General features: G+C 38.0%; 1 protein-coding gene across 2 annotated transcripts in view; it reads right to left on the bottom strand.

The window, feature by feature from the left end:
- The window catches only part of FLT1 (fms related receptor tyrosine kinase 1), a 163,443-nt gene that overhangs the window by 124,225 nt on the left and 14,898 nt on the right, over positions 1-24,320 (bottom strand). For both annotated transcript variants that reach the window (XM_045566841.1, XM_045566842.1), the window contains exons 2-3: positions 13,624-13,720; positions 12,997-13,223 (exon numbers count right to left, since the gene is read on the bottom strand). In XM_045566841.1, coding sequence (XP_045422797.1) covers positions 12,997-13,223; positions 13,624-13,720 — 324 coding nt within the window. The remainder of the gene's footprint in view (positions 1-12,996; positions 13,224-13,623; positions 13,721-24,320) is intronic.

Genomic DNA, 24,320 nt, shown 5'->3' with positions numbered 1-24,320 from the left:
TGATAAAACATGGTGTAAAGAAATTAAAGAAGATCTAAATAAATAGGAAAACATTCCATGTTCATGGATGTCAGTGCTCCCCAAACTGATCTACAGATTCAATGCAATCCCTTTCTGAATCCCAGATGATCTCCTTGTAGAAATTGACAAAGTGATTCTAAAATTCTTATGGAATTACAAGAGGTCCAGAATAGACAAAACAATCTTGAAAAAGAAGAGAAGAGAAAATTTGGAGGACTCAACACTTCTCAACTTCGAAACTAAAAGTACAGACAACAGTGATCAAGATAGTGTGGTACTAGCTTAAGGACAGACATAGATCAATGGAATAGAACTAAGAATCTAGAAATAAACCCACGTGTCTACGGTCAACTGATTTTCAACAAGACCATTCAGTGGGGAAAGAATAATCTTTACAACAAATGTTGCTGGAACAACTCCACGTGCAAAAAATGGAGTTGGACCCTTCTATCTCACTGGGAAGACTAGGGAAGAAATTCCCTCAAGTGCAGGAGGTACTTGGTCAGACTCCTCTCCAGCTGGGAAACCGGGACACTGCAACACTGCAGCCTTGATGTGTCCCATCAGGAAAGCATCCCCTTCATGGTTGTGTGCAGAGGAATCAGGAGTCAGGTTCTGCTAAGGTGCTGCACTGATGACCTATGCCACCAGGGGACCCTTGGGGGCTCAGCTTCCTCATCTAGGACGCGGGGCAGGCACTTTTCTGTTCCCAAACTCATGATTCCTTATGCATTCATTTGGAATGTTCACACTAGGTGTGGCACACTGACATCCCTCTGGGGTGCGAGGCAAGGAAGGCACATGAGTGGAGGAACTGGATGTGAGAAAAGAGGAGTGGTAGCCATTGAGAATGTGTGGGGCCCAGGCCTGAAGAGGGCAGTCCCTGCTTGCTGCAGCCAGTTGCAGCCAAGTGGAAGTATGGGCCAGTGTGGCTAGAATTTCAAGTTTTTAAACATAAGTAGGAAATCAGATTTTTATTTAAACTCTTCCAATGATTAAGCATTGGCAGCCAAATGTGCTATGCCTGCCAATCAAAACATGTGTGCCAGGTGAATCTGGCCTGCACACTTCCAGTTTGCAGCCCTGCACCGCACCCTTGCCAACTGCCCCCCTCTTCATACTGCACACAAAGGTCCAAGGGAATTGGGGTGGAAACGCAGGCAAGGACACATTGGAAAGACTCTGGTCTTTGGAGTCAATCAGACCTGGACCCAAAGCTTGATTTGATAATTTAGGCAGTATGCAACCTTGAAAATGACAGTGAATTTCTTCAACTTTTCTGTAAAAAGATACTGATGATAGAACTTATCTCATTGGGTTGTTGTGACGATGAAATGAGACGATATATGTAGTGAGCCTGAGCAAGATATCAATAAATGATAGTGACATACACCAGGCACTTAATGAATCTCAACAGTGGAAAGGTCCTGAGGCATCATCTCCTCCAGTCCCACCAGGTGAGCGCCTGTCCTGTGCTTGAATACCTAGACGCATGGGGAACTCACTGTCTCCCAAGATAATTCATTCCACTTTTGGATAGCTTTGGAGTTGGAAAGTGTTTCCTTATGTCAAGCTGAAATCTGCCTGTCTTGACCCCTTTCATTCTTAGAAAGCTGTTCTGCCATCTAGGATTATAAAGATGAAGCTTAATCTCTTTTTCATGTAAGAAAACTTTGAAGGAGACTATGACACTCATGTCTCCTATTTTCCCACCCGGTTCTTTACTTTTTTAGATTAAACATTTCTATTCAATTGTTCCTTACCAATGGAAATAATATAGGCATCTAATTGCTTAATGCTTGCAACCCTATGAGGCAAGTTCCCATTTTACAGATGATGGCAATGACGTATAGAAGGGTTACACAATTTGCTTGAAATTTCTGGGTTTTGTTTGTCTGTTTTGGAAGGAGATCTTTATTTCTCATAAAGGATTGCAGCCTATAGGTGGCCATTCTGACAGGCTGGGAGGCAGAGTGTCCAGCCAAAAGCCAGAAACACATGCTTCAGAAATTTCTGTTTTTAATGTCCCTCTTGAAGCATAAACTAAACAGTAAGTCTGGCACCACCTTTATTGTGGACATTATATATTTATTAATGCAGCCCAAGATTGGATTTGTTTTCTTGGTGAATGTGGAGTCAACTAAAAGCTTAATGTCTTTCCCATGTGTGTTGTCTCAGCCACAGCTTCCCCCATACAGTACTAGGGTAGTTGGGGGGTTTTGCAAGCCAAATGCAGGCCTTTACATTTATTCCTGTCAAGTCTAATTTCGCTAATCACAGTTCACTGCTCTAGTCTGTTGGAAATTTTTTGGATCATGATTCAGCCACATGACATGAGTTTTGGCCCCCAGATTCGGCTCATTTGCTCAGCGTGCCCTCAATTTCCTCTTCAAAGTCAAAGAAGCCAGGTAAGACTAATATAAATTTAAAATCCCATGTTTCTTTCATTTAACAAACATTTATTGAGCACCTTCTATGTACTAGATCTTGTACTACATCCTGGAGCTATCATGGTAAGCAAGATAGATTCAGTCCTGGTCGTCACAGAGCTTGTTAAGAGGTGAGTTCTGTGTGAAAGGAGAAGGTCAGTAGAAGCGTCACCTCTAGTGTGGGGGAGCCTAGGGTGGCTTTCCAGAGGGGTTATGTTTAACTTGAAACATAAAAAATGAGTAAGAGTAAGCTGGCACAGAAAAGCTAGGGGAAAGAGAGGAGAAGGGTGGGGATGCCCCAGGCATATCATGCCTATTCTATACCCCTCTTATTGCTCTTTTCCCATAGTTCTCTGCAATGTGGTTAGTTGTAACCTATTTTATTTGACCTACCAAACTATAGGCCCCTTGAAAGTTGAAAGTATCATCTTTGGACTTCCTACTCTGCCCAGCACAGTGCCTTTCACACATAGGATTACTACTGATTAGTCCTCTTAAGTGTTAAGCTATGTATATTATCACATTTAGTCCCCTAACACTCCCAGGAAGTAATACTCTTCTCATTTTGCAGATGAGGAACCCAAACTCAAGATATAATAATAATAATAGTAACAATGAACACTTGTATAGTGTATACTATACACCAAACACTGTCCTAAGTGTCTGTATATATGAACTCCTGACTAAGAGATGTGGTTAAGGGCAAGAACTTTTCTGCGATCTCTGCCATGTACTAGTTACATAACCTCGCGCAAATTGCTTAACCTTTCTGTAAAATGGAGACGAATATGATATAACACTTCCCAATAAAATCAGAACAAGGCAAGGATGTCCCATCTCACTAATCCTTTTTAACATTGTACTGGGAATCCTAGCTAATGCAATAAGACAAGAAAAGGAAATAAAAGGTATATAGACTGAAAAGGAAAAAGTAAAACTGTCTTTGTTCACAGATGACATGATCATCTATATAGAAAATCCAAAAAGAATCATAAAAAAAAACAAACTCCTGTAACCAATAAGTGATTATAGCAAGCCTGAAGAACACAAAGTTTAAATATTAAAGTCAATCACTTGCCTATGTACCGGCAATGAACAAGTAGAATTGAAATTAAAAACATAATATAATTTGTATTAGCACCTAAAGGAATGAAATAGGCATAAATCTAACAAAGTATGTATAAGAATCTATACATATGAGGAAAACTTCAAAACCATAATGAATAAAACCAAAGAACCAAATAAATGGAGGGTTATTCTATGTTCATGGATAAAAAGACTCAATATTGTCAAAATGTCAGTTCTTCCCAACTTGATCTATAGATTCAATGCAATCCCAATCAAAATCCCAGAAATTATTTCATAGATATTGACAAGCTGATTCTAAAGTTTATGCGGAGAGGTAAAAGGCCCAGAATAGCCAACACATTATTAAAGAGAACTAATTTGAATTCAAAACTTACTATAAAGCTACAGTAATCAAGGCAGTGTGATATTGGCAAAAGAATGCACAAATAGAGAAATTGAGCAGAATAGAAAGCCCAGAAATAGACCTACATAAATATAGTCAACTCATCTTTGACAAAGGAGCAAAGGCAATACAATGGAGCAAAAATAGTCTTTTCAAGAAATGGTGCTGGAACAACTGGACAGCCACATGCAAAAAAAAAAAAAAAAAAAACAGTCTTGACATAGACTTTACACTCTTCACAAAAATCAACTCAAAATGGATCATAGACCAAAAGGTAAAATGCAAAACTATAAAACTCCTATTACATAACATCGGAGAAACCTAGATGACCTTGAGTATGGCAATGACTTTTTAGGTATGACACCAAACACACAATCCACAAAAGAAAGAATTAATAAGCTGGATTTCATTAAAATTAGAAACTTCTGCTCTGCAAAAGACAACATCAAGAGATACCACACCCTGGGAGAAAATATTTGAAAAAGATGCAGCTAATGAAGGACGGTTATCCGAAATATACAAAGAACTCTTAAAACTCAACAGTAAGAAATCAAACAACCCTGTTTTAAAATGGCCCATTTTACCAAAGAAGCTATACAGATATGTCACCAAAGAAGACACACAGATGGTCAATAGCATATGAAAAGGTGCTCCACATAATATGGCATCAGATAAATGCAAACTAAAACGGCAACAAGATACCACCACATACCTAGTAAAATAGCCAAAATCCAGAACACTGACATCAGATGCTGGCAAGGATGTGGAGCAACAGGAACTATCATTCATTGCTGGTGGGAATGCAAAATGGTACAGCCACTTTGGAAGACAGTTTGGCAATTTCTTATAAAACTAAACATACTTTTACCATACAATCCAGCTATCATGCTCCTTGTTACCCAAAGGAGTTGAAAACATACGTCTATATAAAAGCCTGCACATGGATGTTTATAGCAGCTTTGTTAATAATTGCCCAAACTGGGAAGCAACCACGATGTCCTTCAGTAGGTGAATGAGTAAATAAACTGTGCTACATTCATGCAATGGAATATTATTCAGCAATAAAATGAAATGAGCTATTAAGCCATGAAAATCCATGCAGGAACTTCAAATGCATATTACTAAGTGAAAGAAGCCAATCTGAAAAGATTATATACCATATAATTCCAACTATATGAATTCTGGAAAAGGCAAAACTATGGAAACAGTAAAAAAGATCATTGTTTGCCAGGGCTTGGGGTTGGGGAAAGGATGAACAGGTGGAGCACAGAGGATTTTTAGGGCAGCATACCACTCTGGTGGGGGATGTTGACAATGGGGAAGGGTATGCATGTGGGGACAAGGGGCATATGGGAAAGCTCTGTACCTGCCTCTCAGTTTCCCTGTCAACCTGAAACTGCTCTAAGAAAAAATAAAGTTTTATATATATATATATACACACATATATATATGTGTATATATATATATATATATATATGTATAAAACATTCAAAAAATGATAGTGCTACTGCACAGGGTTGTTGTGAGGATGAAATCTGTTAACATATGCAAAGCACTTAGGATGGTGCCCAGCAGAAAGTAAGACCTCCCTAAATATTAACCATTTTTCTTGTTAAGCAATTCGTCCAAAGTCAAAGACATAGCAAGTATCAGAACAGAGATTTAAGACCAATCCGAAGCCCAGATCATGTTGTTTCAACTATAGCTTACTAATTGATATTTGATGAAGGAAGGAAGGAAGGGAGGGGTGCTTACTGCTTCAGTAAGGCACCAATTTTGAATAGTAGCACAATCAGTTAGTCAAGATGACTGCCAATGTAACTCAACAAAAATGCATCAAATGACAAAACAACAAATATTTTAAATAATTAAAGGAAAAACGTAGAGTGTGAGAACTGGAAAGACCATAAAGATCAAAACAGATCACCTCCTCATTTCCACACAGGACAGGCATTTCAGTATCCTTAAAATTATGAAATGTCAGAAACTTAAAGCTTTTTCAGCTTAAGGGGATTTCTTCTGAAAAAGTCCCTTGCTCATTTTTCTTAAAAGATTACTTGAAGGAGATTTTTAAAAAACCTTAAAACCATAAAGTTTTGATCTACTATTTTTCACACTTTTTGATTGTAGGGGAAACATGGGAAGATATAGTCAATTTTATTGTCTTTGGACTTCACTACCATTTTTAGGCTTCATTATTCTACCCCAGTCATCAACTCTTCAAAGTCTTAGATTGTGTCCAAGTAGGTTCAAGACTATGTTCATTCTGATTATTTTTGAGTACTTATGCAGGTCTACTAAATGCTGGGTGATACACAGGTATGTTGTTGCTAGCAAGGTTTAGCTATGTAGATCTAGAAAGCTGGTATGCCCACATTTTCTGGTATGGATTTTAGGGAACACCAGGAATTGCTCTCTCTCTGAGGAAATGGCCTGAACATTTTACAGGTACCATCGAGTGCTGAGGATGAAATTCCTAGGAACATATGAGGTGAACACCAGGTCTAGGGTGGAGCCAAGGAAAGAAGATGAAACTTTCCTGACTGCCAACAAATCCACCAACATGAGTGGCTTCTGTCCCAATCACATGTGTTTCCTGTAGTCAAATTCCCTTGGTGTTTAATGAAATGTTTCTAGAAGGGAAATGTGAAATGGCAGGGCTTAAAGATATCAAAAATGTCTTCCATCAAATTTTCATGTGGCTGGAAAGGAAAATGGTTAAGAGTTAAGTTACTTTTCTCTAAACTCTCGCCATGTGGTCCTCATCAGCTGTCGCCCAGTGATGGATAGAATGATAATCTCCTTCATGCTTTAGCTCTAGAGGGAGTACATAGCTAGGATATAGAAGGGTCTGTTTCCCAAGGAAAAATCTGTAATTCCAAACAACAATATTGTCAGTGTATATTTTAAACCCTAGAAATATTTGTTTCCCTGCCTTCACAACTTCATAAAAATGGGGAAAAAAATCCAGCAGAACTTGACCTTGTACTAGATTTTTGATGAAGCTGTATGCAGACAGGCCAGAAAATTCCTAGGAATTCTTTACAGAAGATCATTTGAAGAATTCTGCAAATGAAAATCAGCCTCAGACTGTGCCATTCTTGGAAACCCACCTGGGTTTCCACACGTGTAGACCAGAGTCTGAGAGTCCGAATTTTGTTCACCCCAATGTGTTCATCTGTCTCCTGAGCAAATACATCAGATAAGGATATGAGAAGAAAAACATGATCCACCACCCAGTCTGTTTGCATCTGCTGCTTCCTGGTGATGCCAGAGCTCAACTGACGCTATGGTAGGAATTATAGACAATCCCTGAGACCGAAACTTTGGAAACTGATTCTTACTGGAAGATTTGTGCTAGAAGAAATACATGTTTCAGAAACTAAGTGAAAGGAGTCATGTGTTAGGGATAGAGATGAAACAGGAAGAGAGTGGTGAGGAGAAACTCTTTGGGTGGGTGGGGAAAGGGGAGAATGAGTCAATGTTGACAACTAAAGTTTAAAACCAGGGAAGACTCTAGATATTAACCAAGCAATAATAGACAGTGTCACAGATTTCCTAAATAATTTGTCCAATTAATGTGACTAAGATTTTTTTTTTTTTGTAGAGTTTGTGATTCGTTTTCTTCCTTCAAAATGTTAACTGTTTTAGCCTACTTTCCATTCAAGGTGAATTTTGATGAATAGAGACAGTATTTTCTCATTAAAGTTTCTCTCATAAAATTATGACAATGTCTCCATTGAAGTATTCTAGAGGCTTTGACAATCTGTTCAGCCACGTGGTGCTCTCTGCCCATCACAGTCCTGACCTGCATCCAAAGCGTCCACACCTCCTTTCCGTTTAGTGTGAAGGGTTCACATGCTTCAAGCATTCCCAGCTTACAGGTGTCACTCCGGTCACCACCGGGGGAAGGTGGAAGCAGCGAGGCTCTGTGAATAACTCTGCTACTCTTCCGTTGATGTCCCTGCTTGTGACGTGGGCCATGTTTGTTGGACCTGCCACACCAGCAGGGCAAAGTGGGCAACAAACATCTGCTCAACCATCCCCCAGCTGGGCAGTGCTGACGCGTGCATCTTGTGTGTGCGCCAGATTGTGTCGGATCTGGGAAGGAATCTAATGGAAGGCCGTGTTGGAACAACGTCCATGCTCCACAGAACACCGACAGAGGTCCTCATTAAGGATTACTAGAGTCTTCACTCCTTAGAGAGAACCGCTTTTGAACAGTGGTTATTCTTTTAAAAAATAAAACCTGCACTTTTAAAAATACTCACAAATCTGTGAGCCATGGTCCTAGAAAGTAACTAGGGAATGTCACAGTTACAGGATTCTGTAATTTGGCTTTTTGTGCCTCCCACAGAACACACAACAGGGACTTGCATGCAGCAGGTGTGTAATCAACATCCGCAGACAGCCTCCTGCTGACAGAAACTTCTAGGCCAAGCCTACTTGTAGGAAAACCCATTTCAGGAATGAGATGAGAATGTCGCACAGAACCACACAACAGCAGTGTACCCGCATCAACTAAAGGAGAGGGGTTATTTCCACTAACAAGTTTTCTCCAGGCCTCTGTTTCGGTAGTGGTGTGCAAAAAAACATGGTGCTTACGATTGACCCTGCCTTCCTAAATAAAAAGTACAGATATGGCCTACTCTGGTAACTTTTAAACTTATTATACTGAGTTTCACAATAAGAAATACATTTTAAATCAGAACCTTAAAAACACACACACACACACACACATACACACACACACGCATATTTTACATTTATGTGGATATAATGGATATATATGTAACCATGTGTAAAAAATGGAAACAAAAATAGTTTTACTAAACAATACTCTTACTGTTTGCAATTTACTTGAATATTTTCTATTCTATTCTGTTTTTGTTTTTTTAAATGCTAGTTGCAACCCGCTAATTTGATTCCATAGCTCATTAATCGATTGTTATGTCCAGTTTTGAAAGCTCTGCTGAACGTAATAGAGCTGTGTGTCTTTCCCGTGTCGTGTGAGCTGGAGTGCGGAGGGAACAGTGTACAGGAAAAAGGTGCCAAAACGAGGCCCTGTCTCCAACAGGTGACAACACAGAGCTCTTTGGGATCAGGCTTTGTTTCTCTAAGGTCTATCACTCAGAAAAACACTCTAAAACCAGCTTAATCTATCATTCCTCAAAAGAAAAAGAAAAAAAAATTAAATTTGAGGTTTAAGAAAATTTAATAACTATATCATCTATGAACAACTAGTTTGTAGTTTGAAGTCAGGAGCTAAAACTCCAATGTAAGAGAAATCACCCTAACCTGGGGCTCTAACCTCAATCCCCATCCTGGCTTGTCAATGTAATTTAGCAGGGCAAAGGTATGGGGCCTGGACCAAGTTGCCTAATTGCCCTTTCCAGAATTCTGAAGGTCACTTGGATTCCTCCTTTTCCCTCACCCACCCAACCTCTGATCACCAAGGCCAACTGAATCCCTCAAATCTACCAACTCTCTCCTGCTCCCCACTACCACGGTGCCCTCTGGACACCATTCCTCCTGCCCTGACGCACGGAGTGGCCCCCGTCTGGTCTCCCTACCCCAGTCTTCCCATCTCTTCCCGCCTCTGAGACTCTGAAGGGAAATCTGACCACCTTATTCTGCTGCTAACACCTTTCCATCACTCCCCGCATAGCCTTGATGTGAAGTGGATTGTTGTTCCTTCACTCATAAAATGAAGAGAGTAACACTTCCCTGGGTTGTTGTGGGGATTAAATGGCATAATGTAAATAAACTGTTTGAGTGAAAAGAAACATAAAAATGTAAGAAGTATTATATTAATGGAAATTTTAATTTATCAGACAATTGAGCAATTTAGTTAAATATAATTACCTGAGTGCTTAAATTGATTTAATACATTATGTCAGAGGTTTGGCAGATTTCTACAAGCTGTAATGACAAAGTGGTGATATTGATTTTTCTGTACACTGTATATGAGATGTTATGCCCAAATCAGTGCTCAGGTAGGAACTGTGATTGTTACAGCAGGCAATCAATAATGTCCAAATAATAGTTTGTCCATAATTCGCATACTGGATTTGGTGATATATAGACAAAGCTATACTCCTGATTCTTTTTCTTGAAACCCTATCAGACTACAAATCTACCTTTTAAAAAAATGTGTCTAAATAGGGTTTCTCATGTTTACAGAAAACTAAAATGAAATACCAACAATCAGCAAATACTTACGAGGCAGAAATCCTCCAAACAGAATAACATGTTCTAAAGTAAATATTCAATAATAATAAGTAAGTGATAACCAGATACTAAATAGTGAGTAATCACAGGTATGTATTAGGAAATGGTTGGCATTTTATTAATCCCAGAGACAATCTTCTGAGTTATCAGAGACGAGTTTTGTGCCCCTGAACTAAAGTAAACCTGTCATGGAAGTGTTCGATAAAAATGGGAGCAGAAGACCAAGTTTTCTCAGAAAGAGAATTAATAAAATAATGAAAATAGAAGTACATAAAATGTTAGGCTATTTGAAAAAGTGATAAAAGTTATAATTGTTCAATGGATTATATCACAGCAGACCTTAGACTTTAATAACCTGTGATTATGAGACCAATATGAGACTCTACCAGGAAACATATAACAAAATAAATGTTACTGTTTATAGTAGTACAGTTATGGGCATATAGCCACTGTTCCCTAAATATTTGCTGATTAAATTAATTAGCAAACAACTAAGATTCAGGAGGCTCTTCTATGGCTACCATTATCAATTTAAAAATCTTTTAATACTATTTTAAAATAGTCATATAGTCTCAATATATTATCATAACTATTTTTCTAATGAGCTTATACAGTATATGTATATGTGTATTCTGTGATAACTTGAAACACCGTGCATTTCACAATCCTTCCTTCTCTAAGAATAATATTTGAGATAGACTGTTTCGTAATGTCCAACAAATTGTGCAAGTATTTTGAGATTGGAACTTGCAACCTTATGCTAATGTTTGTGGACTATTACAGGAGAGCAGATATGGTAAACAGATGACACGATGGCCACTACTTCCCCCAGTCCCATAAGAGATGTCAATAATCAATCACGGCACTCTTCTCCATTAAACCTGGAATTATCCTCAATGTCAATTTTAGCATAATATTCCATATAATACCTGTTAATTCATTTAGCAAATATTGAATTCTTACTATGTGCCAGGTACCTCTAGGGAGACACATTACAGATATAGTTGAAATGGAAATAATTCTAAATAGCTAAGTTTCTCTTTTATCATAAAAGGGGATTGCAGTGGACAGGCTCTGCACTCCCTGTCTGCATATCTATTGAATAGTGTAGGAGTTAAGGGTGAAAAGAGCTAAAGATTATTTTTTAGAAAAAAAAGAGATGGTTTTCTTTTATTCATTTAAGTGTTTGATTTGCAAGTCAGACTCTGATAAACACATAGGAGAAAGTTTTATGAGAAGTTTAAAATGAATGAATTTTTCTCCCACTCCCCCATAGAGAGAGGGGGAGTCTATGACCCACTGCAAAGTGCTTTCTTTTCTCCACAAGTGCTGGAAAGAACATAATATACCATGTGGAACTAGAAAAAGAGAACAGATGGCTGAGTATATGACCTTTTCCACCGCTATCAAGTGTGTGTCTTCTTTTTCCCTCAGCTGCAGAATTACCTCCCTGAAAGTCTCTGTTCTTAATTCCGCACCTTCTCCACCCTGCCTCATTTCCTGCCAGCCACACTTTCTTCTCTCCTGCAGAAGTGGACTGACTGCCCCAAGCCAAGTTCCCTGGCCTACATCCTACCTGGGCTGATTGCATCCCTACTACCACAAATAGGGTGTTGAGGATGTTTAGTGCCCTACAGTTCCCTACAGTTATCTACCCTCTGCAAAAGTGCAAAATGTCAGAACAGGGTTTGGTGGATCAGGGACATGAAAATGGTTCAGTCAAATCAGACTGATAGTAGCTAAAAAGAGATTACTGTCAATATTCTGCAACTGTTCTACTGTCTCCTCAGACTAATCCTGAATCTGGATAATTACATATTGTGTTTGGGTAAAACATGGTCTAGTTGCCTGATTTCAAAAACTAAAAAGAATAAATCAATTCCGCCAAAACTTTCATTCTTTTGTACTGTCTCCAGTGCAAAGACCTAGTTCTTTAACTCGCCAGGAGGTGGACCTGCATGCATATTTAGCCATTGATACTGATGGTTGGTTGTTTTGTTTTGTTTTTTAACTTGATTTTGTGCCTGATGTGCTTACTAATTTTGCTTTATGTCCTCTAGAGTCTTATTTGGTTTTTTAATACCTCTCAACACGATTTGCCAATTGGCTAGAACTAAACAGGGAAGAACAAAGTGACAGGCCATTTTTATTATTCTTTCTCAGGGATCCAATTTTATTGTGAATTTATGCTTCATAAAGGATGATGCATTTCTTCCCTTTGAATATTACTTTATTTGTTCGTTCTCTACAGAGGGAAAAACAGCACCATAAAAATTATAAAGAAAAATGATCCATTTTTACCCTTTGCCCTTTTTACTATACAATGGTATGCCCCAGTTCTCATATCATTATAATACTTGTTTCATTAACATGAAATAATACAACATTGTCAACTGGAACCAATTTTATAACACTTAAGAGACAATAGCAACATTACATTCATCAATTTAGTAGAAAAAACAGTATTTTACAATTCCAACATATAAGAAAATGCAATTGTGTGGAAGGACATAAATCTTGTATTCTATTTTGGGCCTCTCAATAATTAAGAAATAGAACTAAAGTCCTCTCATTCATTTATTCATGCAGTTGTGTGCCAGACACTAGGTTATATGCTGTGGGTACAGAGGGGAACAATAGACCAGAGTCTCTCCCTTCATGGAGCACACAAGTGACTGGGCCTTGAAAATTCTAGTTGAAAATTGATACTCAAGAAAGTATCTACAATTAAGGTAGAATCCCTTTCCTGGCCCATTTGTTTCATACTCACTAGGAAAGTCACCGTGGGTAGATTTATGATCCACTGCAAAGCAATAACAAACAATATAGAAAATGAAGTCTTACCATTAATAAATATATAGATTGTAGACTCTGTTTTCTTCTTCTTTGAAGTAGGTCTAGCTAGATATTTGCAGCTGTAGAAGCCAGTGTGGTTTGCCTGAGCCATGTTCAAAGTCAGAGTGCTGCAGAATTGTTTGCTGTTCCTTCCACAGGCAGATTTAGTTATGCTCAGCCTTTTGCTTTCCTTACTCACCGTTTCAGGCAAAGACCATGAATGGGCTGCCTCCCCCCTGCAATCACAGATAAGAAAACAAAACACAATTAGGGCTGGGACCAGGGCTCAGCACCAGTCCCTAAGCATTTATTTTATTAGGAAGCACTATTCTGAGGTCCTCTCTTAAGTGCAGTCATCTTCCTTGAAAGGCAACATGTTCAGAAAAGCTTTTGAACAATACTCAGAAATAATATGCAAAAAAGTTCAGGGCATCCCTTCCCCCATCTCCCTCTGAGTGAGTAATGCTCTCCCTTCCGTGTGAAGCTGGACACATGAGGCTTGCACTTTGCAGATCACAGGGGATCTCTGAGGTCCCCACCTTTGTCCTCTGAGAGGTAACCTTTCTACTCTGCCAGGGAGTGATTTTGCCTTGGGAAAGGCAACTAGATTATTCCCAAAGCAACACAGTCACTTACCTGCATTTGAGATAGAGTGTCTGGCCTGCTTGCATGATGTGCTGGGTGCCCTTTAAACTTAGTTCAGGACCTTTTAATTTTGAACCTGAACTAGATCCTGAAAAACAAAGTTTTAGAATGTATTATTTGCAAATGGCCTTCTCATCTCCTTTAACTTATCTTTCCATAAAGATGAGTTTTCATCTTTAATTTACTTACATGTGTAAAAAGATACATCTAATACAAATTTCTGTTAGTTCACAAATATTTTTCTAGTCCAAGCCTTGCTCACATTATATATCCTTTTATACCAAATGACCTAAATAATACTCAAAAGCTCATTTATTCAGTATACTAACAGATTCATATATAGTTCAAAATGCAATCATATTAAGAATATATAATAACTTATTAAAAACTCTAAAGATTAAATATCAGTATCATCCAAAGTATATTTCTAATACTGAACTCTTACAGGTGTGGGTCCTCTGGTCCTACAGGCCTGTATGATCTTTCTTGTCAATTAAAAGTATACAAATGTTCCTGGGTTCTACACTTAGCTCAATCATTAGTTGAGCAATTATATTCTGGGCTAATCATTTCCCTTTCTGAACTAGTTTCCTCATTTGGAAAACTAATTTTAGAATCACAATCAGTTTTAGAAGCTATTTGGTTTGTCCTACATAATCTCCAAGTTCCCTCAATAATGATACAGGAAAAAGGGACCTGTTCACACTCTTACGTGACATTTGGCGAGCATATCTCACAGAGGATCGCTGTGAGGCGATGAAATAAGGTAGGTGAGAATGCTTTATAATCTATACATCTCTACACAATGCAATCATGACGTCCATCCTACTGAGTAGCTGTGTGACCCTAGACAAGTCACTGCACTGTCCAGGTCTCAGTTCTCTTATCTGTAAAAGAGAGATTGGACTAGACCTTGGCTCTCTGACCTCTCATTTCTGATAGTCCCAGTCTCAGGATTCTTTGAGCCATAGGTTCTACAGAGGTTGGGCCTCTCATCGACAATCTGAATAACGTCCATAAGGATCGCTCTTGCCTCCTTCTTCCCCTCATCCCTCACGCTCCTCACTCCTCCTCCTCCCTCTTCTTTCCCCTCCTCCACCTCCTCCCCCTCCTCCTCCTCCTCCTCCTGCTGAGCCAGCTGCAAGGCCTGATAAAAGCAGGAGATCAGGGCTAGGGCTGGTGCTCCTGAGGCAGGAATAGAGGTGTGTGGGGGGGGGAAGTTTAGTATTTGGCACCAATATTCGGGAATATTTTTACTTAAAAAGGAGGTCTAGACAGCGGAAGTCAAGGTAGAAGCTTGAGGAGAATGGTCCTCTAGGTTTTAATGTTAGGTCACAGATCTGTGCAATGAGATACCTATGTCAAACCCTGTGGTTACACCCAGCAGTGCTCGCTAGTGTTTCTCGGGGTCCTGGTACCTCAACAAAAACCAGGTAAGTCTGGTTAAAGATCTGCAGAATCTTTAACTAAGTTAATCTGTTAACAGACAGTAAGTTTTTCTGCTGACCATGTGCATGGCCTTCGCGTTACTTAACTTGCTGCTGCTCAGTGTCCTCATGAGTGAAACTGGAAAGCCCCGGACCTGCCTCAGAGGCAGGGTGTGGGACTCAGTGCCGTGTCATGTAAGTGGCTAGCTCGCTGCCTGGCACGTGGCCACTGTCACTGACATCTAGTGGAATCGCTTCTCTGCCCCGCTCCTTCTGTCAGAGAATATTTTACTGGGTACATAATAGCAAAGATATCAATATTATATACTTTTCTGGTATTGCTGATTATATAAATTAATATTTTTAAAATAACTTTTATAGACAATAGGTCCTGGTATCCAAGTACTCCTAGATAAAATGGCTTGATATCAACCACATTAAAATCACTGTTTCATATGAATTCAATCAGTCTATCAAATAATCTCATAGAAGAAATTAGCTCCTTCAGGTCCCTAGGGACATGTTTTGTACTTGTCTTCATGAGTTTCTTTAGGCAACATATAGCTCAAAATCAGTGATCCATGGGAACACTAGGTTTTTCGAAAGCCACAGCCAGCAATTGATAATACTGCCCTGAAACATTTCCAGGCCAGAATAGTTTCTGCTCTGCTTCATGGCATGGAAACCTGGGGGTTTCATTGGGCAATTGTTCATGTGCTGGAAAAGATCCGTCAAAGCTTCCTGTGGAAAATTCTGGCATTACTTGTAGTTATCTCAGTGGTCTGAGGGGACATGCGGAGCTTTCCCTTCCAGGAGAGGCCATGGGGACGCAGCCCCCTGTTCACGGTATGAGGTGAATCCCACTGCCTGACATTTTGGCCTCCAGATCATATAAATCTTTCTTTATCAGTAATCTAGAACACCAATATGCTTGACTTTCATCAGAGAGAATCTCTAACCTCAAAGAACCACCCAAAGCCCGGCTGAGAGAAGTGCTATCTCGGGAAGATTCCTAGAGAGTGTGCCCTCTACTCACTCCTGTCTGCACGCCACATGTCCCCAACCAGAAGACGAGGACATAAATGAGTGGTTATGAGACACTGAAAAAATTAGGGTTATTGGAAAATTTGGGGGAAAATACTAAGAAATACATTTGGCTATATAATTTGTCATCACTAACATCAATGAACTTTGCACTTGGAATGAGGAAGCTGGATAAAAGTAGATAAGTAAACAGAGGAAAAGAGAAATAGAAGGAAACTGCATTTCCAAGTAATTGGTGGCTTTGAGTACATCACCATTCTTCAGTTAATAGGAAACTAGAATCTCATAAAGATTAATGGAGATGCTAAGACTGCAGTTTAACAGGAAAACTAATAAGGAAAAAGGAAAGTGAAATAGTTATTCCTCAGATGCTTTGAAATCACATTGTTAGGCCTTAAAACATTTCTTTGAGGCAGTTCAGTGTCCACAAGATTCAACTAACATTTTTTGGACCATCTACTGCATGTCAGACACCTTCTCCATCTCATTAGTGATACATGTAAAGATATATCTATGAACATATCCTTAAATACGCACATATTCACACCACAGGCATCTCAGTTTGCTCATCTCAGTAGCTCAGAGTCATCTCACCCTTTTAGATAATAAATCCACAGGCTATTGCATTTTCAAGGGTGGAGTGCTATAACTTAATAGTGATTCCCCCATTGTGAAGTTTGGATGGGGAGCAAAACTTTCCACGGTTTGCCATGGTAGCCTAAAAATCTGATTTAAAAGAATGATTCTGTCCTCTCAATAAATGATTGAGAGTTCACCCTTCTGTGAACTATTGTTTTCATCAAAGCCAATTACAATGTAATCATGAGGGGCATAGATCTCCTTATATCAGAAAAAACATTGTTTAAATAAAAAACTCAATGCAGACCATGAAAATGGCCTTTATCACATGCTTCTTTGTTAGAAAAAATCATTAAGGTCAAGCAGGGTGGGCTAATAGCATTGAAAAACCAACACATGAACGTGGACTTACTGAAACACTGACACTTTACATTGATTTTATCTGAATATTTTTTTCACTGTTTTTCTGTTCTCTATTATCTGGCAGGTAGAAAAGAACCTTATAGTTCTGACAAAAATCCCTTCTCTCCTTCCCCACATGCCAAACCTCAGGCAAAAAGCCTGTACACAGACTATTCCGAAGTGCCACCCTCAAGTCCCCATCTTAATTTCATTAGGCAAAATGGAATGCTTTCTTTGACTTCCATGGGAAAAGCGAATAAATTTCCAAGTAAAATATGACTTTATTTTGCAACTAAATCCAAAGCCCAGCAGATTGAGGCGCTTTCTTCAAATACTCTTAAGCTACTGGAATGGGTACTATAATAAACTCGAACCCCCACTAGAGGTCATTATGAACCAGACAGCTTTGCTGTCGCTTTTAAGGCTCAAAGAAGATTCTTATGTAAAGTCTGACTAAAAGTGTCTTTAGAAAACTGCTATTTTTATTAATTTAAATAAAAGCAGTGTTTTTGCTAGTTGAATGCAACTTCAAGACAAGTCCCAGAGCTCCTTTTCCTACCAGATACTACCTCTGTGCCTCTAATATATCAAGATCAAGTGTTATTCTCTGTAAGAAAGGAGCTCTATTCAAATATAAATCATGAAACATCTATGCTTTTCTACTTTTGATTTAGAGTCATTAATCCTCCAGCCCTGGTACTTACTAGTCCTGTTGTGGCCATGGGCAAGCCACTTTAAGCCTCAGATTCTTCATCTGTCAACAGAGGAGGTTAGACCTCGGTTTTTATAATCCCTTCCAGCCTAAAAATTCTGATTGTGAGTTCATAGCAATTGATAGCAATGTGCAAGTTATAAATCACGTTTTAAAAATACTTATGGCTGGTAAAAAGACAAATAGCCCTATTTTACAAATTGAGAAAGGACCTGAGTAGACATTTTCCCAAAGAAGATATACAAATGACCAATAAGCACATGAAAAGATGAAGGACATCATTAGTCATCAGGAAAATGCAAATAAAAAACACAATGAGAATACACTTCACACCTACTAGGATAGCTTAAATAAAAAAGACAGACAATAACAGGTGTTGCTGAGGATATGGAGAGATTAGAACCCTCTTCCGTGGCTGATGGGATTTTAAAATGGTGCAACCCACTTTGAAAAACAGTATGGCAGTTCCTCAAATGGTTAAACATTGAGTTAGTCATAGGTTAAACATACAACCCAGCAATTACACTCCTGGGTATCTACCCAAGAGAACTGAAAATATATGTCCACATAAAAACTTACACACAAATGTCCATGGCGGTATTACATATAACAGCCAAAAAGTAGAAACAACTCAAATGTCTATCAGGTGATGAATGGATAAATAAAATGTGGTATATCCATGCAATTGAATATTATTTGGCAATAAAAAGGAATGAAGTACTAATATGTGCTACCACACAGATGAACCTTGAAAACATCATGCTGGCGCACACAGACAAAAAGCCATAAGGACGCAGTGAGAAAGTGGCTGTCTGCAAGCCACAGACAGCGGCCTCAGGAGAAACCAAACTTGCCAGACCTTGATCTCAAACTTCCAGCTTCCAGAACTATGAGAAAATAAACTTCTCTTTTTTAAAAAATAAAAATAAATCATTATGCTATGTAAAAGAAGCCAGTCACAAAAGGCCACATATTGTATAATATGATTCCTTTTATATGAAATTTACAGAATAGGCAAATCCATAGGGACAGAGAGGAGATTGGCGGTGCCAGGGGCTGGGGGCAGAGGGAATGGAGAGTGACTGATAATCCGTATGGGGTTTCTTTTTAGGGCGAAGAAAATCTTCTAAAATTAGATAGTGGTGATGGTTGCACAACTTTGTGAATATACTAAAAATCACTGAATTAAATTAAATACCTTAATATTCTGGTCCCCTACTGTCATATTTTGGGGTGTCATATTCTAGTCTCTTACAATATGTGAATTTTATCTCAATAAAGCTATTTTGTTAAACCAAAAAGCTTATGACTAAAAGAATCAGAGAGTTATGCTGAAGTTCTAGAAGAATATCAAGCTATTTTGAAATGTGTTGCCACACATGACTCTATCAGTGTGATGTTCTATAATAGTTGTTTTTTCCAGGTTAAAGCTTTAGAAGGCTGATTTTAGAGAAATAATTTTTCCTTCATGTTCCCTAACATCACTGTGTAGTAGGAGTTTTGCAAACTTATTGCAAAAACCTTTCTGTTGCCCTCCATTTACAATCTTTTAAATTTAATTTAGTGTTAATTTTAAATCATGTCTAATTGCATAGTTTGAATTTTAACTATTTAAACAGGAATTTTTAACAAACTGAGTCACATTGAAAGTTATGTTGCTAGGACTTTCTGAAGAAATTTAGTATTTCCTTTTATATTAAAATTATTAATTTCTTATAATGACACTTTAGAAAGAAAAGATGAAAAAGTAAAAAAGAAAAAAATATTGATTGCTAATTGATTTGTTTTTAATTCAAAGCTTTGTATATTAGATTTATTTCAAATGAGATGCATCTGTCTTTGATTCTGCATACTAGGTTTAAGTAGTACATAATCCTACATGATAAATGGCCTCTTTATCTAAATAGAAATTCTCAAGTATCAGGTTTCTAAAATTTGAATTTAAGATCATGAGCCTTTTTCAAAGGTTATGAGAGGTTAATTCAACATAATTCATAATAAAAGAAAAGATTCTTTCCTCAAGATGTGCCTTATTAAAAGCTTAGGTCTCATAGACTGAATCTCATAGGATCTTTTTGGTTGGTAGCACGGATGAGAGAAGGGTTAAGATGCAATTGGAAATTTCCAGAAGCTACTAAAATTTTTATTTGAGATGTGAATTCCTACAGGGCTCTGGTACTTAATAAAAAGTTAACCCTTGGTCTTAACCTCTGTATCATGCCTCTACTCAAGTATTTATCAGATAATATTAAGTGGACATTATAACTGAATGCATCGATTAGAATTACTGCATTAAATGAAGACTACGCTATTAGCTAAGCTGACATGGACCAAGCACTGATGAAGAGCATTATAACACGCCTTTTTCTCTCACTTTCAGGATAGATGGAGAAAGACCAGAGTGTTCATATTCTATCTACCAACAGACTAAACAGAAGATGGGAAAGCCATGGGGATTTGTATGAACTTAGGCATAACTTAAGTGCCACAATTAGTCATGATATTAATTTTTTAAATGTTGGGGTTTTTTTCTTCCAAAACAATTGGCCTTAAACCAAGGAAGAACCTAAAGTCATGAAAGGATGTGCACATAAATACATACACACACACATAAATACACTTTCCTCTTAGTGCAAACTTCACATTGGTTTAAGTTGTGGCCAGAAGGTTGGTATAGAGAAGGTTTTTGGTATGTGTTTTAATTTCATTTTTTATTCAGTTTAGTCTTAGGGAAAGCTCTTTCTAGGCTAGGATTTAGAAATTGACTTGTATGTGACAATAGAATGAAGCTCTGACTCACTGCTCACTAATCCCTTATGTAGATAAGATTATTTGTGACTTTTAGATGGGCAACTTTGCAAATTAGAATTATTTTAGATTAGGGAAATTGTGTTATTGGTATTAAGGGTCCACAAAAGGACTGAATGCTTAGGTAGTTGCTATCCAGCAATAATATATTTAATTTGTAGAAACTTTCTAATGCCAGGAACCTGCTAGTTTCCTTTAAATCTTTATAGTATATTAAACTCACTATTTTACTACACAGAATTCACTGGTTTCTTGCTTTAGAGTTTTTGCTATTTTAGGAAATCCCCAAATCCAAATCATTGGATTCAATATGTAAAGTCTCTGATCTCAGTGCCTTAACAGAAAATTCACAATAGCATTTATGTCTTAAGTCCAGGTGTCAAAAAATAAATCAAGATATTATTTAAACTACCAGTGCTAGCAGTTAGCATTGGCACTTCTCCCACAAGTATGTTCATTTCAATCATTCTGCTCTGGTTTGTTTGTTTTAAAGCTGCCTTACAATTCATATTTTAATTGTCAGTCTGCAAAACCCATAAACAGGTTTGGCAGCTCACTGCACAAAGGACATCATACTGTTAGCCACTGAAGTGGTTGCTGTCTGAAATAATCAGAACTTGGACAGTCTTCATCCATCCATACATGGGTCATTGACTTTACTCATTTTGTTTCCTTAAACTTTATAAAAGTTATTTAAAAGAAAAAGGTCCGTGTGGTTTAAAATGTTTACCAAGAGAAAAGTCCTCTAATAACAGCAACATTCCTACTGTCAATGTTTACGAGGCGAGCGTGTCTTCAGTGTGCCTCCCTGAGCTTTTTACTTGACACTGCCTTCTCGGAGGGTCACGGTTTAACAGGGCACATTCATTGATCATTAGGCCTGTCACCAGGCTACCCTCAGGAGCCTACCCTTCCAGTGACCTATAGCCATGCACAACTCCTTTTCATGTGGCATCAGAGTTAATTAAGGTTGGTCAGGGAGAAATCTCCTGCTGACCAAGGAGTTACCTTTTCCCAAAAAATGCTGTACTCCCACACCACTGTTCTTTTATTAAATGAGTTCAAAAACCACCTCCATAGAGCTGTCTAACAACATGTCATTTCAGTTTACCATACAATGTCATGAAAGTTATCTGAGCTGCCCAGAGCAAAGGTCACAATCTGGTTGACAGGGCACAAGACATAGCTCGTAAAATACTTAGTAGAGATGTCTGGTAGACCCTCATCTGGTTATGCAAAGGGTAGTGGACGGAGCAAATGCTCTTTACCCCCTAAAAAAGCATGGAGGAAAGTTTTGTCTGTTAGGCAGCACTTGGACACATCTCCATTTTCTCTATTAATAGTGGGAAACTGATTCCATTTGAAACATACTCCCCATGGGCCTATGTTCTTATCCGGTGTCACTGTTCAGAGGACTGTGGGGAAACTGGGCCCTTATGTAATGTCTTATAGAATGGATTATAATCACCAGTAGTGTTATTGCTATTGTTCAAGTTGAAATTCAGAACTTATTTCAGGCCAGAATATATACATTTCCAGATTGTGAACACCTGAAAAAGATACAATAACTGATTGCTCAGCAGAGGTTCAATTTCAATAAACACACACTCAATATACGCAAGATTAAATATACCACACATGGCTTAATGGAAGTCAGTGGTTTTTTTTATAGAGTTGTTAATCTTTTATACATTTGTACATCCTCTCCAGAATCATAGTGCTATGTAATCATCCAGTCTCTGCTCAGTGACAAAATGCTGATAGCTGAAAAACATTTGGATAGAGTTGTGTTATTAGGAGTAGTAGTAATATTAATAAAATGCCTGAACTGCCTTAATATCAGCTTTCTACTCTCTAGATTATTTAGTATTACAGATTTCAGTTCTGCCAAAGGCATCCTCCGTATTCTCTGTAAATAATTAACAGTCTGGAAGCACAGTATGTATGTACATGACCCACAATTTAAAAATGAAAGTTTCCTCTATTCTATATAGCAGTAGTATTACAGTTTGGTCTATGTCCAAATATTTTACCAAACATTCTGCTTTCATCACTGTTCAATGTCAAAGTTCCAGGAATCTATGGAGATGGTGACAGCAGGTCTCTGAATTTCATGGACATGTTATCTACGTGGATTCCTGTGGGTTCCCTTAGAAGGAAAGCCTCACAGAGAAGATCTGAGAAATATTTTATCATTTTAGTATAGGAGCATACCACGTAATGATTAAAGTATAAGAGACGAAATTGCAACCTTTTTATTTTATTCAGCCATGGCTTATAACCTGTCATGTGACACAGATAATCTTCAGATCTGCACAGTTATTTCTGGGGAAAAAATGAATATGTCATGGAGCTGCAATGTTGTGATGCCATTGAGTAATCATAAAAATGCATCTTGTTCAAGTTTTAATTTTGAATCCAAAATAATGCCTTAACATTTTTGTATAATAAAATGAAGAGAGGCTAGCAAGCAGGCAGACAGATAAGCATGCACCTTAGCACAGTAGCTATCCATGCAGGAAAAGCCAAATGGTATTATAGTCCACACAAAGTTTTGTCTATTCTCTTCATATACCCTTCAACATTTTCAACTTTAAAATCTATCACAAATAATGACAGAATACCGTTGGCTTTGCATATTAAAATAGGGGAGAAATAAAATGAGATTGAAAGGCTGAGTGTGATAAAGCTCTGACATTAATTTTTAGCTTACTTTCACACAGTTTATGAACCCCAAACTACATAGAAAACATTTTTCTGAAGCCTTTTACACTGTCCATAAAGGGGATGCTTTAAATTCACTTACTAAGAGGAAAGTTGAGAAGATCTCTGTCTTTGCAATCAATACTATACACAAACCCTCTGACCTTTGAGATTTAAATGGCCAAGAGTGTGCAATAAACTTATCCGTCATAGGGGAATTGAGTTTTTGAAAGCTACATTAGCATACTTTCTGAGACTCATTAAACACTATTCTTGGCCGTTGTGTTTCCTATTATCAAAATCAGTTTCCTTCTAAATTGAACAATTTGAAATATAATTGCTTTTCATTACACATATTTTGGAGACTAATCCTGCTCAGAAAATGGAGCAGAGATATTGACTAAACTTTACTTTTTTATTCTGAGTTCTTTTTTGTTTTTTTTTTGTTTTTTTTTTTTTGTGAGAGAGAGAGTCGCACTCTGTTGCCTGGGCTAGAGTGCTGTGGTGTCAGCCTAGCTCACAGCAACCTCAAACTCTTGGGCTCAAGCAATCCTACTGCCTCAGCCTCCCGAGTAGCTGGGACTACAGGCATGCGTCACTATGCCTGGCTAATTTTTTCTGTATATTTTTAGTTGGCTGGTTAATTTCTTTCTATTTTTTAGTAGAGACGGGGTTTCCCTCTTGCTCAGGCTGGTCTCAAACTTCTGACCTTGAGCGATCCTCCCGCCTCGGCCTCCCAGAGTGCTAGGATCACTGGAGTGAGCCACCGCACCTGACCTTATTCTGAGTTCTTTTAATTTTCACATTTTCTTAAGACTCAATTTACATAGTAAATATTTGTAATAGCTGTGCCTTCCTAAGATTTTGCAAACTCTTTTTTTTTTAATCTTATCTCAGCTGGAATTAATGTTATATAAGTTTTGCTGAGAGTCAAGTTTCTGGAAGGGAAAGTAACCTATTAAAAGCAATATGTTTCCACCAGAAGTATCTTGATTTTTAACAGAAATAATTTG

The sequence above is a fragment of the Lemur catta genome, chromosome 13 (assembly GCF_020740605.2).
Source record: "Lemur catta isolate mLemCat1 chromosome 13, mLemCat1.pri, whole genome shotgun sequence".
NCBI lineage: Eukaryota > Metazoa > Chordata > Mammalia > Primates > Lemuridae > Lemur > Lemur catta.
Note: the sequence above shows the minus strand (reverse complement) of the source record. Positions and strands in the feature narration are given on the sequence as shown.